Here is a 19257-nt window from a genome sequence, read left to right as displayed (position 1 = left end):
CAATGTCACATTTCCACATGGTCTATTCTACTTGTGCAAGGTTATGTTGTTCTGTGGATTATGTTATTGAGATGGTGACAGGAAAAGATAGGATATAATTTTTAAACAGCTGCAGAAACGATTATCCTTCATCAGAGGATGAAGGGCAGCCACTGCACAAGGTTGCGCTTATAACAGAGCTATGCATCATTATTAGACAATTAATTACTCTGTCATCAACACCACCGGCACCACTGGTCTACTGGGATTCAGACACAGATGTTTTCAAACTCTGCTTTTGACACCACTATCCATAAACTGGGCACCGCTGAATCCCATTTCAGGCTTTGGCTAAAAACTTTGGCTTCTTCGCAGAGAGTTTCTCAGATTTACTTCTTCTCTCAGTTAGTTTTGAGTCTTTGAAAGATGTCAGGGAAGGCCAGAAATAGCATAGGGCAGGCCGCTGGGACGGGCTGTTGTTTACAGACAGTGACAGGGATGAAGGACCTCTGTGCTCTGTTGCTGGGCCTGAAGCCTCAGGGGTGCACTAGCACTGCTTCTGCTGCTGTTCTGGACACTGCAACGCACACATAAAAACACACAAACACATAGGCCGACGAACTTGTGTGCACGTGGACACACAAAATACATACAGTAGGCTAATCTCTGTCTTCAACACAAGAACACACACCATTTCCCTTCTCTCTAATCTGGTTTTAATTCTAACAGAAATGGACCATCATTTTTTTCATTCTGCCTTTACCTGCTGACTATACAACCTGCTGTTGGGTAGGTCAATCCAGCAATCTGTTACTACAAATCCAAAACCTCATGACGTACTCTTGTGCGTTTATACGTTAAAGGTTCAGCAATCAGTTTAAGTAACCATGCTGACCTCAACACTGGGGTCAAGCCAGGCTGCAGACACATGAACATAGAGTCACCAGCAGCATCATGTAGTTTCCGCACTCTGCTCAATTACACTGCCTTGAAAACAAACAAAGACATCACCTCAGTGCAGTATTGACAAATTCTGTTTAATATTGTGTGATACTCTTCTCTTAAAATACAGTCTTTTCTGAGGTAGACCATTACAGTTCAAGAACATTATTATCATTTTTAAAACAGACATCAAAAAAGACATGAAATAAATACTTTCATGTACAATATGCCGCAAAAATGAGGTAGAAATGGTTACAGAAAATGTACAATAACCAAGGACAAAGTTACCGTGATAACAGATCAAAACATGTAAAAAATAAAAGCTTGTTTTGTTGGACAAACTGTGGGGCGTCGTGGGAACAACGACAAATGAAAATATTGAAGCAACTTGTACCTCTCAGTCATCGTTATCATTTTATTCTTGTAATTTCATGTGAATAATTGCTTGCATCATGTAGGCGCTGCAGCTTGAGGCAGGGGCTGCTCTGTAATTTGTAAATGTGTTTTCAGTTTCTGGGACAGTGATCAGTATGCACAGAGGGGGTCACTCTGATTGATCTGGCTGTATGGCATGACTGAAGCCACCAGCTGGAGAGGGAAGGCTGCACTGTGATATAAGGTTGCTGGACATCAATCAGACCACTTCCACTCCCAAAGAATCGGTGTAAGGGGAAGGGGGGACGGGGGTGTGGGGAGGGGAGGACACAACGCCACATGGCCACCGGGGCTCGTGGCCAGGGGGCAATCCAATCTAATGAGGCTGCATCAGGGAGAGAGGAAAAAGAGAAAGAGAATGATGAGGGAGGGAGGGAGGGAGAGGAAAGGGCGGGAGGAAATATTACATCATTCTGTGTAAACCTCCTCAGCACCATGTCAACAGCCTAACACCGTCGACCTCTGTACCTGCTGTCCATGTCCAGTGACCAGGTTTTTCCAGCTTGTTAAAACAGAAGTGTACCGTTGCTGGAAAAAGGAGAGATCTGTCTGGATTGTCTACGTGTCGGGTTCATCCACTATATGAACACACTTTGGGATTTGCTGAAAGCTACGCACAACAACAGAGTTTTTCTTTTCTTTCTTTCTTTCTTTTTTTTGCATCTGTGTTTTTGTACATCGTCTTTTTTGGAAGGTATAATTGTGCTCAGATCTTCACTGTGAGTGCGTGTGTGCGGTTGTTTCTGTGTGTGTGTGTGTTATATTTACAAATGACATTTTGCAGCTGTTAAACTATAGACAGCAGACATGCATATACAGGATATGTAAACACTAAATAACACAGAGATCTGCAAGCAGTTTGTCCAACAAAAAAAGGAATATTTTCTGTATACTAGCATTTTTTGAAGACAATCATCACTCCACCATAAACTACAATAAAAACAAAAGGTAAAAGAACAGAAAAGAAAAATGTATTTATATATTCATATATAATAATACATGGATTTATGGCATCAAATATCCTTTGAAATACCTGAATTACATTCAATGTTACTCTTTGTAGCATATTCAAGTTTCTCTCCCGAGGTAAAGCCCAGCTGCAGTGAGTGTTACTAGACTGTCAGGTTTCTCCTCGCTCCTTTATCTCGCTCCGCGACACTCCCTACTAAGACCCTAAGATTACATACATTCTTTATTTCGTATTTCTGAGGTAAAGAAATTCTTCCTGAGCATTTCAAACAAGACTACATACTAAGAAAACAAAAGGAGTAAGTGAAATAGAAAACACGCTGTAGGAGAAGCTGGGTGTGCAGGTTAAGTGTTGCTCTGTGGGTGTGATTCTCAGGAAAACTGCACTCGATGAGGAATGTGAGACCCAGAACAGATTTATGGAAGTCCACCAACAACTATCCAAAAGTAATCAAAGAAGTTGTCTGTGAATTGTACCATTTTAAGTGAGTGTATATTACCACAATGATACAGATAAGATAAAAGTATTTCTACAACCAAACATGTCTAGTGCGACTGAAAGGTTTCGCTTGTACATTTGAACTCCTGGCAAGGGACAGCCGCACGGTCCAGTTTAATACATGTGATTACATTTTCTTTCCTCCCCCAGAACAGTAAGGACAAACTGCTGCGTCATGATTTGGTAACAAGCGATCAAGAATATTAATATACTGCGATTTTGAGGACCAGTCTGTTTGGGGAGATAGAACAGCACTGTTGATTATGCATTTGGTTTGACATGTTTTTGGTCAAAAACTGTGGTTTTCTGTAATGTTGCTGATCCCGAGCCCTTCGTTCTTAATGATTAGTGACAATCCAATGACTAAATCAACATTAGGATAACATGGTAGTGGACTGGCAATAAATACGATCCTGAGAGTAGCAGTCAAAGGGGGTATTTTGCAAACCCTGATTATCCATAATCTTGGACCACGTTACCTAGCAACAAATAATTGATTTTTGTCCTGGACCAAGGCTAATCAGGATCTCCGAGAGTATCCAAATACTTATTTGATTCTCCCATTGGCCCTCCAGTACACTACCCCAGTCAGCAAGGCTAATTCATCTTTCTTTTCTTTGGGAAAAATAAAATATTGCGGATATTCATAGCAAAACAAAAACAGTACACCATGGCATGCTTCTGCCAGTAAAACAACTCTGTCAGCTCTCCTGTATCGCTGAGCTTCTCTGGCTCTTTTGGCTTCATAATCTGTAATTACAAAACAACAACAAAACATTCCCAAGGCTTGCCATGTCAAAGCAAAGACAGGTCCGTGGTGCAGTCCAAGTACAGTGACTGGCTGCTCTCTCAGTGGCTATACATCTTGCTCCACTCTGTACAAGTGTCCAGTTCTTTTGTGGTGGTGTGTGGGCACACCTTGCAGAAGGCATTCTCAAAGTCTGTGAAGGCTGGGGGTTTGGAGGGTGTGGGGAGGCCGTGCATGGCCCCGCCGGGGGAGGCCGCGGAGGAGAGCGCCTGCTGGCTGAGCTGCAGCAGCTCCCACACTGAGAAGCCCTCGGTGCGCTGGAGCACAGCGCTCAGCTCCCTCTCGCTCAGGCTGCAGCCCTGAGGCGACAGCGCCTGCAGCAGCACTTGCCTACGCATGCCCACATCTGGCAGGCCGACGTGATATCGCTTGGCAAAGCTACGATGAACCGCATCCTGCAGCAGATCTGGCCTGCCAGTGGCACACACAAGAATCACCAGACCTGTGGTCCCCACCTGGGCTTTCTCCAGGGTGGTCAACAGTGTCTGCCTCAGCCCCTCCTCTTCCATGGCCTCCACCTGGCTGAGCAGCACCACCGAGGGCTGCCGTGCCCCTGCCACCTGCAACAGAGACCCCAGGATGTGCTCTGCCTCGGCCTTTCCTTTAGAGGCCAGCATGGCTCCACTCAGCTGGTAGAAGGAGGCCCCCAGCTGTGAAGCCAAAGAACGAGTCAACGTGGTCTTACCCCCTCCCCGGGGCCCAAACAGCAGGACGGTTCTTGGTGGCCGCACCACTGGACTGGGCCTTAGCACGGGCCACAGCAGGTCCTCCTCCAGGGCAGTCTTGACGTGCGTGAGCCCGACTAGCTCACCCCAGCCTAGTGCCGGACTGCAGTCCAATAACTCCCCATTGACAAGGTCCAGCAGTCGGGGATCTGGACTCTTCATAGTCTCACACAGTGGAGGACGTTTGTGGGCCTGAGAGCGGTGCTGCTGCTGCTGGGTAAAGCCCTGCTCGGCCACACCATTCTCCCCCGTCATACCCGCTGGGGGGCTGTACTCCCCTGCTGCCCCATACTGGGGGGACACCAGAGGCTGGGAAGAGGGCTTACTGGGCTTGAAGGATTGAGGGTCTGTGCTGCCTGAACTGCTGAAGCCGTTTCCCCGGCACTCTGTTTTGTCATTCACACTGTAGGGTGAGTTTCCTCCGGCCTTCAAGGGATCGTAGCTGTATTTCCTGTAACGAGAGCCATCGCCTCCCTCATCCTTCTCCACAGTCATCTCAAACGCTTTTCTTTTTAATGTCCCTCCAGACTCGGACGTCCCAAGGTTGGTGCTCTGGTAACTATAGCTGCCTCCTACCACTGTGGGCCTTGAAGGTACAGGAGTGGGGGCTGGTAGACCTGAAGGCAGGTAGGTCGCAGAGGGGTGGCTGTAGCTGGGGGCAAGGCTGGTCTGGGGAGGGTACGTGCTTGGGGGGTAGTTATAGACAGGTGTGGGAGGGCTATAGCTGGGTACCAGAGCGGGGGTGGATTGGAGAGTGTGCAGGGAGGCAGGGGGAAGTGCTGCGCCGGGTTGGGGACAGTACCCTGAGGAAAGATAGGTGCCATTGTAGCTGGAGGGGTACTCGCTGGAGCCACTGCAGGAGCTGCTGCCGCTGTAGCCAGAGTCCGAGAGGTTACTGTTCACCACAGACACGCTGCCAACTCCTGGGGGGCCCGCGGATGTGGCTGCAGCCTTGGAGCCCGAGAGGCTGTCGTGTCCTCCCAGGGAATACGAAACATCAGTGCTGTGAGTAAGTGGCCAGGGCTCCAGCTCAGTCTTTGGGCCATTGAGGCCCCCGAAGGCTCCTGGCTCCGGGTAGGCGCCAACGGTAGGTGGCCGGTCATACGGTGAGTCCAGCACGCCAGCGTACTTCTCAGCATAGCGCTTCAACATGTTGGAGGCTGTCATGGCAGAGATGTCGTCGTTGGCCCAGGCGTAGTTGTAAGCGCTGCGGCCGCGGCCAGAGTAGAACTCCGACTTGTGGGCTGGAGAGGAGGTGGTGGAGGAGACGTCCAGGTGCTGCTCAGGCCACTGGCTCAGAGGCTGGGCATGCTCTGGGTTCCAGTGCATCTTCAACAGACCTGACAAAACAAAGACACACACGCATTAAATTTTGAACCTGACAAATCCTCTACAAGACTTGAGTCTCTGCAGACTCAGAACACAATCAAAATAGTTTGTTCACCATTAAATGTGATGAATTACAGGAATCATTTAAAATCTTTAGATACAACATCCACAACATTTACTTCATGTAGAGGACAACACAGATAAAAACTTATTGGACTCATTTGTTATGATCAAATTTGTATGACAATGGTATAACAGCAATACCTTCAACCAAAAATGCTAGTCGACATTCAGCCTAATATGGATTAGTAAACTAGACAGTCCACACGGTGACACATGGTCCGAGCCCCACACTCAAAGTGGCCAGTGACAAGAAATGGCCTTTCTTCTGCTTGGAAATGAATCTTTTTTCATTCATGCCTGGTAGCAGAGGGGGCTCAAATTTCCCAGAGAGGGAGATGGTATGGTAAAGAGGAGGTGGAGGGAGGCAGAGAAAGCTGCAGAAAGGAAAAGAGTGAAAGCAGATCGGTAGGTTGGATTGTGTTGTTTTGCAGTTTCCCAGCTTATGTGGGAGTAGCGATAAGATCCCACTACTATTCCCTATACTGCTAGCATCTGCAGGTCTCCCAGAGGAGCTATTGTTATCTCCCCGTGCATGTTGCTCTGAATGCCTGCTCTCTCCGCCCTGCACCCCCACCTACCACCCACCAATCCACCCACCCACCGAACACCAGAGCTCCAAAGGCCCAGTGGCCGGCTGGACAGAGAGAGGGAGGGAGGGAGGGAGGGAGGGAGGTTGTGTGGTTGTGTGTGTGTGGTGTGTGTGGACAGTGGTGTAGAGAGAGTGAGAAAGAAAGGAGGAAAGAAAGAAAGAGGGGGGTTGGGTTTGGAGTTGCAGCATAGTGTGCTATTCATCAGCACAGTCTCCCATGGAACATTGGGAAAGTGGAATGTCTGTTCCTCTGGCTGACTTCAGCACAGGCCGAGGTCTGATTGATCATGGCTGCTACACACTGAGCACATCAGGCAAGTTAACAGGAGACAGGGCAGCAAGGCCAAAAACAAAACAAAAAAAAGAAGAGATTTTTGCTACATTAAGTGTTTTCCCTCCATGTGCGCTCATGAAAACGCATTTGAAATCTGTGGAACTTGCACATCTGCACATAGCAAGTAGTATAACATCTCCTTCAAGGATGTTACTAACAATTATTTTCATTATTGGTTCATTATTTTGTGATTTTTGTCTATGGAATTCCAGAAAACTGTGAAAAAATGGCTGCAGCAGTTTTCCACTGACAGAGTTAAAGGTTTAACCAACACAACAAAATCCAAAGATATTCAGTTTACTTTCATGTACGACTCTGCTTGAAAAAAATATATAAGCGCAATTGTGCTGAAAACACATAAAACTGACTATTTGATCAACAAAACAGCTGCTTATTTCTGTTGATCATCAAACTGATTCATCAATTTCTCAAATCAGCTCTAAACTCCTATTCCTGCATGTAAACTGCATCTGCACAGTGTTCATACACTATCAAGCCCATTTCACCTGTATATTAACCAGATAAATCACAATATCATAGTTATAGATTCATCTATTTCATGGAGACCAGCACCACCTCTTGCTGAGGCATTAGCTTGACATTCCACACATAGCTTGGCATTATTGAACTGCTACGATTTACCCTGAGGTGACGACTACTGCAGCTAAAAAAGAGAAGTAAAAAGGAATATTGCAAAAGCTGTCATTACCGGCCTCTGCCTTCCCTTCAGTGGACGCCTGATGATTCATTATTCATAGCTGTCTGTGTGTATGGAGCCAGGCTTCTTATTGCCATTTAAATCAAATCTCAATATCCACAGCCTGTGATTTTTTTTTTTTGCTGCTGTTCTTGCTCTCTCAAGCTCACTCCTAAACTTTGGCCTCTTTCTTTTCCCCGCTTTCCAAACCTCCCCATGTGTATTTTCAGATTACGCCTGTTATTTATTCAGTCAAATGAGACCAGCAGACCAGATGGCCGCTGGATTATCATGTCCTTCATATTCAAATCCACTGCCTTAAGTTCCCAATGGCCAAACCAGTTCAAGTGCTTCCCTAAGCTTCAGCCAACCCACACAACCACACACCCACCACAGCGAGCTGCACAAGAACGTTCTCACACTCTTGTATTTTTACAAACATACTGAAGACAGTGGCTTGTCCACACCCAGATTACCACATATTTTTGTGGTCTGACTTGCAGGTCTTTGTCCAGCCTGCAGAAACCATATATGTCCTGCAGGCCCTTCCCATCTGCAGCCCAACCAGTTTGTGAGCAGCCCCAATAATGGGGCCTGTGTGTGACAGAGATGGATGAGAGCCCAGGGGAGCTCATAAAACCTGCAGCGGGGAGGGAGGGAGGGATGGATGGAAGGAGGGAGGGATAGAGGGAGGGGAAAGAGTGGACAGCAGGCCCTTCGTCCTCTCTAAGCGGACTGGAGCGGACATTAGAGGACTCACTGAGGCGGGCTAACTGCTGTCCACTCCATCATCAGAGCAGCACCAACACAGAATGGACTTCTCTTGCACTAACCCCCCACCACCACCACCACCACCAATGTAATGACCAGCTGCCAATACCTGAGGAACCAATTCACCGTTACATCTGAGAGTAATATCCATACGTCTTTTAAGAGCGTGCATTATTCTCAGTAATTCTTTCTGTGTGCACACTGTGAGTTTGATGAGTGAGTGAGTGAGTGAGTGATTCGCTGCCACCCACCCCTGATGAACACAGCAGGGTTGCAGTGCAGTTCGGCCCTTTCCATGTAATTAGATCTTGCCTTCTGCTGGACTGTGGTTTTTAGAGCAGCAGCACTCCACAATAAACTGAGCAAGCTCTAATCTACACTTCTGCTTAAATCAGAGCCATCATGTAGATTAATTCACTGGAGGGACAGGAAGAAAGCTAAGATTAGAAGTAGGAAATCAGGACATTGTGGCCACACTGTGGGTAGCAGTGAAATCATTAGATTAACTCCAATATATGTTTCAGAACAATGCTAGATTGTAATTTATCCACTGAAACATGACAACAGGCTGCTAATATAACTTTATAATGTTGTCATCCTGATCGAGGAGGCTGTGTTCCAGTTTTTACCTTTATCATGAAACATTTTCAGCTCTGAACAACATGACATTTGCCTTTCCTGCTGCACCCCCATCAACACTGTCTCAATCATATTAGGGGAGGATTATGGATAAAAACACATTTATAAAGCATGGACCAGGACAACAGCATGTTTGAAACTGGGGATCTTATCCTCATCCTTTTGTTTTGGAAGCGTTTGTAGCCGCTGTTAGTTTAAGTAAGTAAGTCACAAAGGGGGTGGAGGAGTATTTCATATATTTTATTATTTCTCAGTGGCTTTGTCAGATTTATATCAAATAAAATCACAAATTGTGTCCCGGTTAGGTAAACATAAATATGTGCCGAGGCTGTTTTTCTGTTGACTGATGGTTTCACTTGGCTGCAAGGAGGTTGATAAGAACCTTGTGTCATGCACATGAAACTTCCCTCTGTTTGTGTGTGTGCTCTTGGCCCCAGGAGAGACAGATGTTCTTCTGCTGACCGCCTTACTGTCTGTGCGGCCATTGTCGTGGACGGCCGTCCAGCAGACGTGCACGGCTCGGACAATCCAGTTGGCCCTGAGACAAAGCCTGAAGGATCCTATTGTCAGGGGCCTGTCTAATTATGGAAATCTTATTAATCTATTCAGCAGCAGTCCACTGACAGCTTTTGTGTTAGCCTGGGATTTATTGAGGGACCTGTGTGAGCTGCATCCTATTGTAGGAGTGCGTGATGAAGACAGTGGCACGGCTCTCTTCAGCAGAAACCTGTTTTATTTTGAGGAGGCCCTAAAATTAAAATTAGATCGTTTATGGCTCAGAGGGAGCGTGTTAGGTTCATCTGTGATTTCTGCCCTCGAACGCTCTAATTTAGTTTCCACAAAGTCACTGAATCTGATGTTGACTGAGTGAAACTGAAGTAGCTTCTGGCCCATTAGGGCTTGTAGTACTCTAGACTGTGTTGTGGTTTCCTATAAAAGAAGTATCAGTGGGTGAGGTGAAACGTTATCTTGGCAGGAGGCCCAGAGACGGAGGGCTCCAGTGCCGTTTCACAGCTCCCCTGAGGTTGATTTTTCCTTCTCCCTTCCCGGCACTTTTGTTTTCTCTGCCCCAAGGAACAAAACGGACACGGATGCAACAAGCCTTCTGGGACAGCCGGCTATTAAACTGTGCCGATTGTGAAGAGGCTGCTTGTAAACAAGAGCGCTGTGGATCAATCCAATCAGGACTCTATTCAGGGTTGAGCTCTACCCCCACCGCTGACCAGAGAAAACGCCGCCGCTCCATCGTCCACCTCCACACAGTGGCACAAATTAGGTAGAGGAAAGTGTCTCTAAACCCTGCCACATTCTTTGTTAATAACTCATTAAAAAACATCAAGAGCCATCATGATGTAGACCATGGGAGCTCAGCTGGTCAACTTCACATTTATGAAATATGCTATATATATATATATATATATATATATATATATATAACAGCAAGTTCTTTCATCAGAATTCAAGTCAAGATTTTAAGCTGCACGGTAACACAAGTTAAACAAGTAAAAGCTAAAACTTTCCCTCTGCTCTAAATGAAACCGTTGACCCTGATGGCTTCCACGGCACCAAAGCCATTCTCTCTGTTCAATACGGAGGTAAAAAATGTTGAAAAAGATATCAACATGAACAGTTTACTTTATGCCGAAAACAAAATTCTTTCAGTGCCTCAATAGAAAAAGCTGCACTGAGGGCAGTGTCCAATTGTTTTGAGAATGCTGCTCCGGCTGTTGTGGCAGTATGTCAGGGATTCAATTTAGACAACATCTCAGAAACAAGACACTTTAAAGAAAAAAAAGAAAAAAACTGGGACTGAATGCACTTAACAATACACAAAGCACACAGCCGCACAAGGGGGAATGAGAGGCAGAAAGTGGAGAGAAGGGCAGACTGTGACAGACACTATATTTGTGCTGATAAATCACAAACTTGGTGCTTTGATGATTGCATCAGTTGTTATGTATTCAGCAAGCGCCGGCTGATCAATGAGAAGCTGGATGAAACTCCTGCTTGCTGGACATTAATATGAAGAAGAAATGTATCTATTTTTTTCTTCAAAAATGTTCTAAACACTTTACACATAAACATTTTTGTTAAACTTCATTTTGTTATGTGATTAAGGGATGTGTTATGTGATTTTTTTTAATGAATGATTAAGAGTTAAGTTTGGTGAAAACAACATGGAATCTGTTATTTATCAGAGTTTGTTATCTTGATTTGTCGTTCACTCTTGAAGCCCCCTTTAGTCCTCTGTTCTCAAGTTCACTGTGATTTATGGCACTAATATCAAGCAGGACATTCTCACTAGGCTGCTGCGGTCCTCCCGCTGCATACTACCTGGCCTGTCATAAAAACACCAATCTGAAAGGCCGGCCACATTTCACAGCCTGGCAGGTAGAGACAGAGGAAAATTGTCTCTGGACGTTCTCTCATGTTGGTATGAAATACACATTTTATCAGCTTTTGCTCAGTTTCTACGAACATACTGAAAAACGGCAATATATGTGTGTGTTTTACTGCACTCATCTTAGACAATGTCAAGTTACCATGTCCTATGCTGAATAGCCTCTGTTATCATGTGGGGTATTGCAAAAAAGCTGTTAAAGGAAGTGTGAGGTCAGTCCCAGAGACCCTTCCCAAACCGCCTTAAGACAGGGATAATGCACACACCAGACAACAGGGATCATAATTTATCAGCCATGCATAATTGGACATTGCTAGGGAAAATTATTATAAATCTATGCGTTAGTCACAGAGCTGCTATCAATCAAGAGAAACACAATCCCGCACTCCCACTCTGCCTGTCGCTCCCTTCGGCTCATCTGCTCCCTCTTTCATGGCCCTAAAAAGATGTAATAACAGAAGAGTGCGGGAGCTCTGGTGGGGAGTTTTCACACCTGCTGCCCAGAGCACGAGCAGACGCAGCTCTTTTCAAACACGCCTCACCAGTCCAATCCCAGGAGGAAGAAGCCCATCTCCTGCAGTGGCATTGAGGGATGTCCTCTATGTGTGTGTGTGTGTGTATGTGTGTGTCTTTCTCTCTCTCTCTGTCCCTTTCTCTGTACCTTTCTCTTTCTGTGCATAGAGCTATCTGTACTCCATGTATCAGAATGACAGTTTGACTTGCTCTATTTTTTGTTTCATCCTCCTTTGGGAGCGTCCCGGGCCAACTGTCAGAATAGTTTTTGTCAGCATGTACAGCTAATATGGTTTTATTATAAGAGAAGGACAATGTGACAGCACTCTACTGTGCATTTTGTAGGAATAATAAAATCACATCACCCTTGTCTATAATAAAATATACTTAGAATAAATGACAATTATTTTTCAAAGCCAATCAATACGCATAATGAAATTCACCTCGTTTTAGCACATCTCCAATTCATTATCAGAGAACAAATATACGCCGTCATTAAAAGTTGCTGTTTTGCAGAGTGGAGCAGGCAAACTGTTTGATGACATTTTGTTAAACATTGATTCATTGACAAATGTGTTTAGAGCTGAAACAAACACAACAAAGCAAGTTCCCATGTGAGTGCATGTTCATTTTACATCCCTTTTCTCAGCACTCTCCAAAACTAGAAAGCCTCCGGAATAATTGCTGGATGCGTCACTTCATGCTCGTAATTTTAGAAACAACTCCCCCATCCCCCGTGCCTGCTACGCACGTCCACAAATGGTGGAAGCCCCCCCTTCTACCCCCCACCCCTTTCCTTCAAGAAAAACAGGGTTCCTATTTTCTGTGACTGCAGGCTGGCTTTAGGTCATTGTGTCCACTAATATATCAAAGACCAGCTGTCCCAAGGCTCTGTGATGACCAATCACCCCTTCCATCTGTCTCACTCACCCAATCTCTGCTCTATCTCACCCTATTCAGCCCAATCCTTCCTTGCCTATATTCCTTGCAATCTCCTTCTCTCCCTGTTTCGCTGCGTCCTCCACCTCCCTCATTCCCCCCGTTCCCAGTGACCATGTTGCATTCCCTTCTGTCTGTCCAAATCCCCCAGCCCCCTCCGTGCTCCCAGCTTATACTCTCAGCACATGGACAGCGATGGGATTTGTTGTTTTCTGTTAGTACACACACAAATTAGAGAAAGCTCGATATATTCAACAGCCGCAGTCCCCTGCTATGGCGGTGCATTTTATGATCACTGCGCTACAAACTGCTAATGGAATAAAGATTTAAGTATGTTATTTCTCAAGTGTAGTCATTTACTAATTAGCTGCGCTGGTGTGAAAGACGTTGTGTCTCATTGTCAGGCTCTGGATTCTGCTGCCTCAGGAATCCAGTGAAGTGTTGCCATCCAAATGAGCCTCACCACCCTGCTTCTTAATTGGGCCCTTAACGGGAGCGGAGGTCTCCTTAATGAGCTGATGAACCCTCAGAGAGAGAGAGCAGAGGGCCAGCGGACTCACAGGGCCCTGGGTCCCTAACCTTCTTTTCTTGTGGACACAGAGACATGCAAGAAGCATGCACACAAACACATACACACACACACACACAAATACGCACACATACCCACAATCATGCACACACACTGGGGGCTAATTAGAGCCCATTCACACCCTCCACTAATGATCCCAGCTCTTATTCACACACACTTTAGCAGACTGTGTGTTTACTCAAGGGCCTCACAGGCCCCTCCACTGCACCACTCATACCACTCTGACGACAATGGGGAGAGACGCATGCATGGCCCTCCAACCTGCTCCTTCAGGGGCCAGGATGAGATCTGCTCCTTCTTTTTTTCTATACAAACTACTCCATGACTTGGCCGAGTCATTCACAAAGACACTCGCACAAAACATAAAAACAGAGCCCGAAAGAGAAAGGAGAGGGAGAGGGGTCAGTCAGAGGAGAGCTATAAAAACTGCCAGATCTGGACTCCTGTGTGTAGTGTGTGTGTGTGTGTATGTGCTGTTTTAAAAGAAAAGGTATCGCTACACCAGCGGGGGCCCCCAGCAACAAGAGTTAGGGCACTCCTGGGTTGGCGGCCTGGGACTGATTTAAGAGTGTGTTTGAAGTGCAGATTACAGATTCTTTGCACCAAATCCCTCCAGGAGTATCCATGGCCCCTGGAATCTCTCTCGGGTTTCTTCTCAGGTCCAGCCGTGGTTTCTCGCCCCAGCTTGAAGTCCTCTGGACTGGCCGGAGACGAGCACCAGGGCCGGACACGCCATGGGAGAGTGTGACACACACACACACTCACTGAGGCTGCGTGTTAGATTGCGATCACAGAGACTGGATATGTTAGAGCCGCCCTGATAACAAAGAGTGAAGCGTGCTGATGGGCGTACCTGTTCTATCTGTGTCACCATGTGCACATTGGTACACTTGTGACCGGTCCATGTGCAGAGGCAGAAATGCCTACAGCTGGAGTCAGAAATAGGGTTGGGATGTCGGAATGATCAACATTCCCACAAAGGGAATTTCAACATGGAGGTGAGAGTCTTCGCATGTCCTGCACATATGCAAAGTCCCTCACAGTCAGTGTTTCGCTCAGCAGAATCATGACTACAGTCTTTAACTAAAACACAGTGAGCTGCAGTGTCACAGGCGAGCAGAGGGATGTGTTTGTGTGTCACTGGTCTGAGAGTAAACAGCGTGACTACCTAACACTGCCGTGTGCGCTCATACGATCCCTCTGTCTGCACACACTTACACTAAGCGGGCTGTTCTGAAACGATCTGAACCCCGCTGAAGCGCCGCAGAACAGAGCCGCTCTGTGCACGAGAAACCATCAAGCTGCTGGACAAGAGCAGATGAAAACCAGCTTTGTGCGTCCTGATCATAAAAAGCTGATCACACACAAAGGCTGCTGCGTAAAGTACTGGAAGATTCCCATGAAGGAGCGGCAGTGTGCCAGCTCTGAAGACATGCAAACTATTCCACCAGCAGTTTGTGACATTCTTGGACGCGGTGTCCACTGCAGCAGCACCGAGTGTCCGTATGGGCTAACAGGGCGCAGGGGGCTGATGGAACGACCAGTTAAACGTGCATTTGTGAGAAGCAACACAAGCATGCATGCATGCCCTTGAGAATAAATGTGTTATTTGAGCAACTCCACCTAATTGGATTTGTTGCTGTAAACATCATTTAATGGGAAAGAAACATAACATGTTCTGGGAGAGCTGACATTAAGAGCCACTTGTGAGAGGACATGTTTCATAACAACACATAAGGTCAACTACTTATTCATCTGGCAACAATTCTGAATTCCACTTAAAATAACACTGGCTATTTCAAGGGTGAAATTTACAAAATGCAAACAAAGTGTAATGGTCACTGTCAAACATCCTCCTCTGATGCTTTAATCAAGCTGTTTTGTCCAGTTTGAATTCACACACCCACACACTTGTCTTACACTGCCTCTGCAACCTCTTTTTGGCAGCTCCAAAAACTCCATCAATTACGGAGTCATATTTTTTAAATTAACCATTTTGAGTGATTTCCCTCTTTTCTTGTGAGAGTCATGCCAATAATGTTCCTTTGAGGCGAGTTAAAGAGCCGGGGAACAGGGGCTGTTGAGGCCGAGGCTGCGGAGGCAGCCCCATGCTGGCCAGCAAACAATGCTGTTTTGGAGAGTCAGAGCACTGGACTCAAATGAAACCTGGTGGGAGGGTGCGAAGGGGGGTGGAGGCCAAAACTGGACACGTCAGTTATTAGGTCAGCACCAAGGAGAGAAAACAGAGAGCAGGGCAAAAAAAAGGAGGGAGGGAGGGAGGGCAGGAGGCGGCGTCGTGGTGGTGGGTCCTGAGCTGTATTGGTAAAACGACACTGGCAGAACTGAGGGGTTTCTGCTGCTCACACCATCAGCCCCCCGCACCCCCTCCCACCCCAGCCATCTCTGTCTTCAACCCAGTCATGAAACATTCAGACAGGGACAGTGCCCAGGGTTTAGCTTTTCCACAATGCAAGTTTCTCACCAGGGCATGCACTTTTTCACCTTTTGTTACCTGTGCATTTTTTGCAAAATACAAAACACGACAGTGTCCACTCCTACTCCTGCATATTTTTTTTTGTGAGCATTAGGGGCTCATTGATTTCAGGCAAAGTCCAACTAAGTCAAGTGAGGTTGTTTGGTGTTACGTGCAGCTGTGTAGACAGAAAGAAGGGTGCAGTGTACTCACTATAGGGGACAATAGGACTCAGCATTCTGTGGAGCTGGTCTCAGTAAGGAGGAATGCTGTTTTGTGAATGCCAGCTAAGGTTAGCATCCGTCCGGCTGTAGTCCATCACTGGCATGAGCTCGCACTGACAAAAGAACAACCCTGAGAGAGAGAGAGAGAGAGAGAGAGAGAGAGAGAGAGAGAGAGAGAGAGAGAGAGGTGAGGCAGTTACAGGGTGCTGCACAATGTCTGGACAAACACTCACATGTCAACCAACCAATCACACAAGCTTACACACAAACCTAAACACACACACACACACATGCAGAGAGAGAGAGAGAACACAATTCACTCAGTATGATAGAATTACTGACCAACCTGAAAACACAACCAGTGTAACAAAATCAGGGTTCACACACAGTCTCACAAATACACACACTCCGCCAAATTGACACACACAAGGGTATTCATTATTGGCAGGCATTAAGCTGATTGTGAGGCAGCGTTCAGCCTCTAAAGAGGGCTTTCTAAATCTGCCACACAAAAAGACTCATGCATACCATTGCTCTGTGCACTGGGGCAATAAAGACTGCATTCTTAGGACACCAAACACTTTTGGAGCTGCAAAAGCAAAGTGCAGAGGGAAAAAATGTTGCCTGTTTCACATCTCAACCCATCTTAAAAAATATATACTGTGTCAGGTATGAAAAAAAGTAGTCAAAAAAATTACTTTATCTATTTTCAAAAATGAGGCAGAGCAATCTGTGTGTTCTGGTCTGGGTTGTAAATGTCACATTTTAATCATGCACAGATTAAAGGCAGTTTAATCCTCCAGATTTTATTGTTTTATTCTGATATAAAGCACCTATCTCGGCAGAGCCCAGAGATTAAAACCACTGTCAGAAAATTTTGTCGTTTCATCACAGCCATTTGTGTTATTTCTCGTTTCTGTGGACACCAAAGCACCATTTTTTTTTATCTGCACTAGTGCTAAGCTGCTTTGTGTAAAAACAACAGACAAATAACTGAAACTCTCCTCCAGTTTTTACGATATGAAAACTTTTTATCCACAAACACACATTCATGTTTCTGTAAATACACAATTCAACAATCGGTAAAGATGAGAGATATTACAATAGCTATCTAAAAACAGTATAGAAAACCAAAACATCACAAAATCTCAAATACAACCAAGAACTAAACAACAACTTTTAGACACAGTATTTTACCTAATGCAACGGTGAGACATTTACTACATTCGCACATTGTTGGAGTAGAGTAAAACAATCAGCAATGTACACTCACTCCTGTAGCCTACCATTCATATGGAGAAGAAATTACGCAATGAGCACACGGCTACCCCTGGACACCAACAGGCTTCACACACACAGCACCACCTCTTGACGGCGACCCCCTCCGCTCCCACTGACAGTCAACTTTGAACACTCTGCCCAGAATAACTAACTGCACTACAGCGGCAAACCACAGCTTCCACTCAAAGCAAACACAGCTCCGTCCTGACACAGTTCACCGAGAGGCTGGAGGGACGGAGGGCAGAGTTTAGGAGGTTTGGTTTGGTTGCGCTCAGGGAAGTGTCTCATGGTCAGTGGCCAAAGAGGAGAGGAGAGGAGAGGAGAGGAGAGGAGAGGAGAGGAGAGCACTGCCGCCGCCGCCGCTGCTGCTGAAAACACGCTCAGCTCCGGTCCTTCTCCTCCTCCTCCTCCTCCTCCTCCTCCTCCTTCTCTTTCCCTTCCAACTTCAGCGGAGCCAAGTCAAACAGCGGAGACAGCGGATCAACAGAGATGCGGAGAAGACAAGACAGGCAGCCTTACCTCCTCATGCCTGCATGTCCTCCATCAGGTCTGAAAGCGCTACGGTTGTAATCCCTGGAGTAGACCGAGCCCGTGTGTGCACTGCTATGCTTTTTTTCAACATATGGGACTCAACTCCACACTCACTCTCCCTCCCTCCGTCTCTCTCTCTCTCTCTTTCTGTTTCTCTCTCTCTACCTCCTCTCTCTCTCTCTCTCTCTCTCTGGCCAGTGACAACAGAGTGAGCACTCAGCTCCCCTCCCCCATGGATCTCCCATCCCCCCCCTCTCTCTCTCCCCTCCTTCTCTCAATTTATGCTAAAAGTATTTAAGTGGGGAGAGAGAGAGAGAGAGAGAGAGAGAGAATGAGGGGAGGGCAGCAGGGAGGGTGGGGGACTGACCAATCCTGCTCCTAAGGGGAGAGAGGGTGAACACAGAAGCCTGGACACAGAGGACAGTGGAGTTTTTGGTTGGAGGGAAATGACCGGGGTAAGTTTGGTTTGCCCTGGGAGGATTAAGAAAGAGCTGAAGGAACAGTGGTCAGACTGTGGTGCAAACACACAGAGGAACAGTCTCTTATGTCTCCTCTGATTGACCAAAAGCAGGTTACTTAAAAAATAAAAAAAAACGTATATAATTGCTCTTTAAAAAGCCATTGTTTCACTTCACTAATCGCCCAAAAGCAGAGGGAATGTGGTGTTACTTGTTAACTAAGCGCAGCTCTGTCAAAGATGCCTTCAAACTGCCACACCCACATGTCACATCTTCTGAAGGTAACATGTTAAGAAAGCGAAAACAAGACAATGTGTTCAGCAAGCGGCCATCCCACACTTAGTTTGGAGGAATTTACTGATTAACAGCTAGCACCACCCCTGCTGACAATCCACTAGTCCTGTCCGCACACAGGCCTGATCCTTGATGCCACACACCAACAGTCGAGGGACGGTCTTGGACATTTGAGCTGTGACAGGAAGGATGCTGAAATACAAACTCACCAAGAACAGACACTACAGTCCAGTGGGGAGGACACACTGCAGGACTTCTTTTTTCTTTTCTTTTTTTCTGGCCTTTCATGCACGAGATTTATCTTGATTGTGGTCATTAGTGTTTTTTTATTGAATGCATTTATCTTCTAAAGTCACAACTGGGCAGTTTCAGCAGGTTTGGTGCTTTTTAGTGTTGTGAATTTGCACAGAACGTGTTGTCAAACTGATGAACTTGAGCACTCAGGCCCACCGTACAAAAAAGACTGAACACACGTAGGTGAAACTCACCAACCTCCATCTAACCTCTGGAAAAACAGCAAAGAAAAAGATTCCCCCAAAAGAGTTGAAGTAAAGACTGGAAGCAGTAGCGCTGATGTTATTTCTTTATATTTGATGATTAGTTTTCTGTCACAGTAAAACAATCAGAAACTACACATGGAAAAACACTAGTAAATTTTACAATACATAGTTTAAAGCATATTTGGCGTTTTTATTACCCAATCTTCATGTCACTC

The 19257-nt window shown here is 46.0% G+C and overlaps 1 protein-coding gene across 2 annotated transcripts; it reads right to left on the bottom strand.

Annotated features, from left to right (window-relative positions):
- Positions 1-997: 997 nt before the first annotated feature.
- Positions 998-18060, bottom strand: fignl2 (fidgetin like 2). 2 transcript variants are annotated; one of them, XM_085781882.1, is made up of 3 exons: positions 17779-18060; positions 15968-16108; positions 998-5697 (listed from the first exon to the last, which is right to left on the bottom strand). In XM_085781882.1, the coding sequence occupies exons 2-3, from the start codon at positions 15990-15992 to the stop codon at positions 3674-3676; spliced, it is 2049 nt and encodes a 682-aa protein (XP_085638008.1). In that variant the 5' UTR covers positions 15993-16108; positions 17779-18060; the 3' UTR covers positions 998-3673. The 2 variants fall into 2 exon arrangements, with proteins under 2 accessions (XP_085638008.1, XP_085638010.1); XM_085781884.1 differs by having other exon boundaries at positions 17265-17879.
- Between the last annotated feature and the right edge of the window lie 1197 nt (positions 18061-19257).

This window comes from Trachurus japonicus, chromosome 7, assembly GCF_045865225.1.
Source record: "Trachurus japonicus isolate A0001 chromosome 7, Traja_1.0".
Taxonomy (NCBI): Eukaryota; Metazoa; Chordata; class Actinopteri; order Carangiformes; family Carangidae; genus Trachurus; species Trachurus japonicus.
This window is presented reverse-complemented; position numbering and strand designations above follow the sequence as displayed.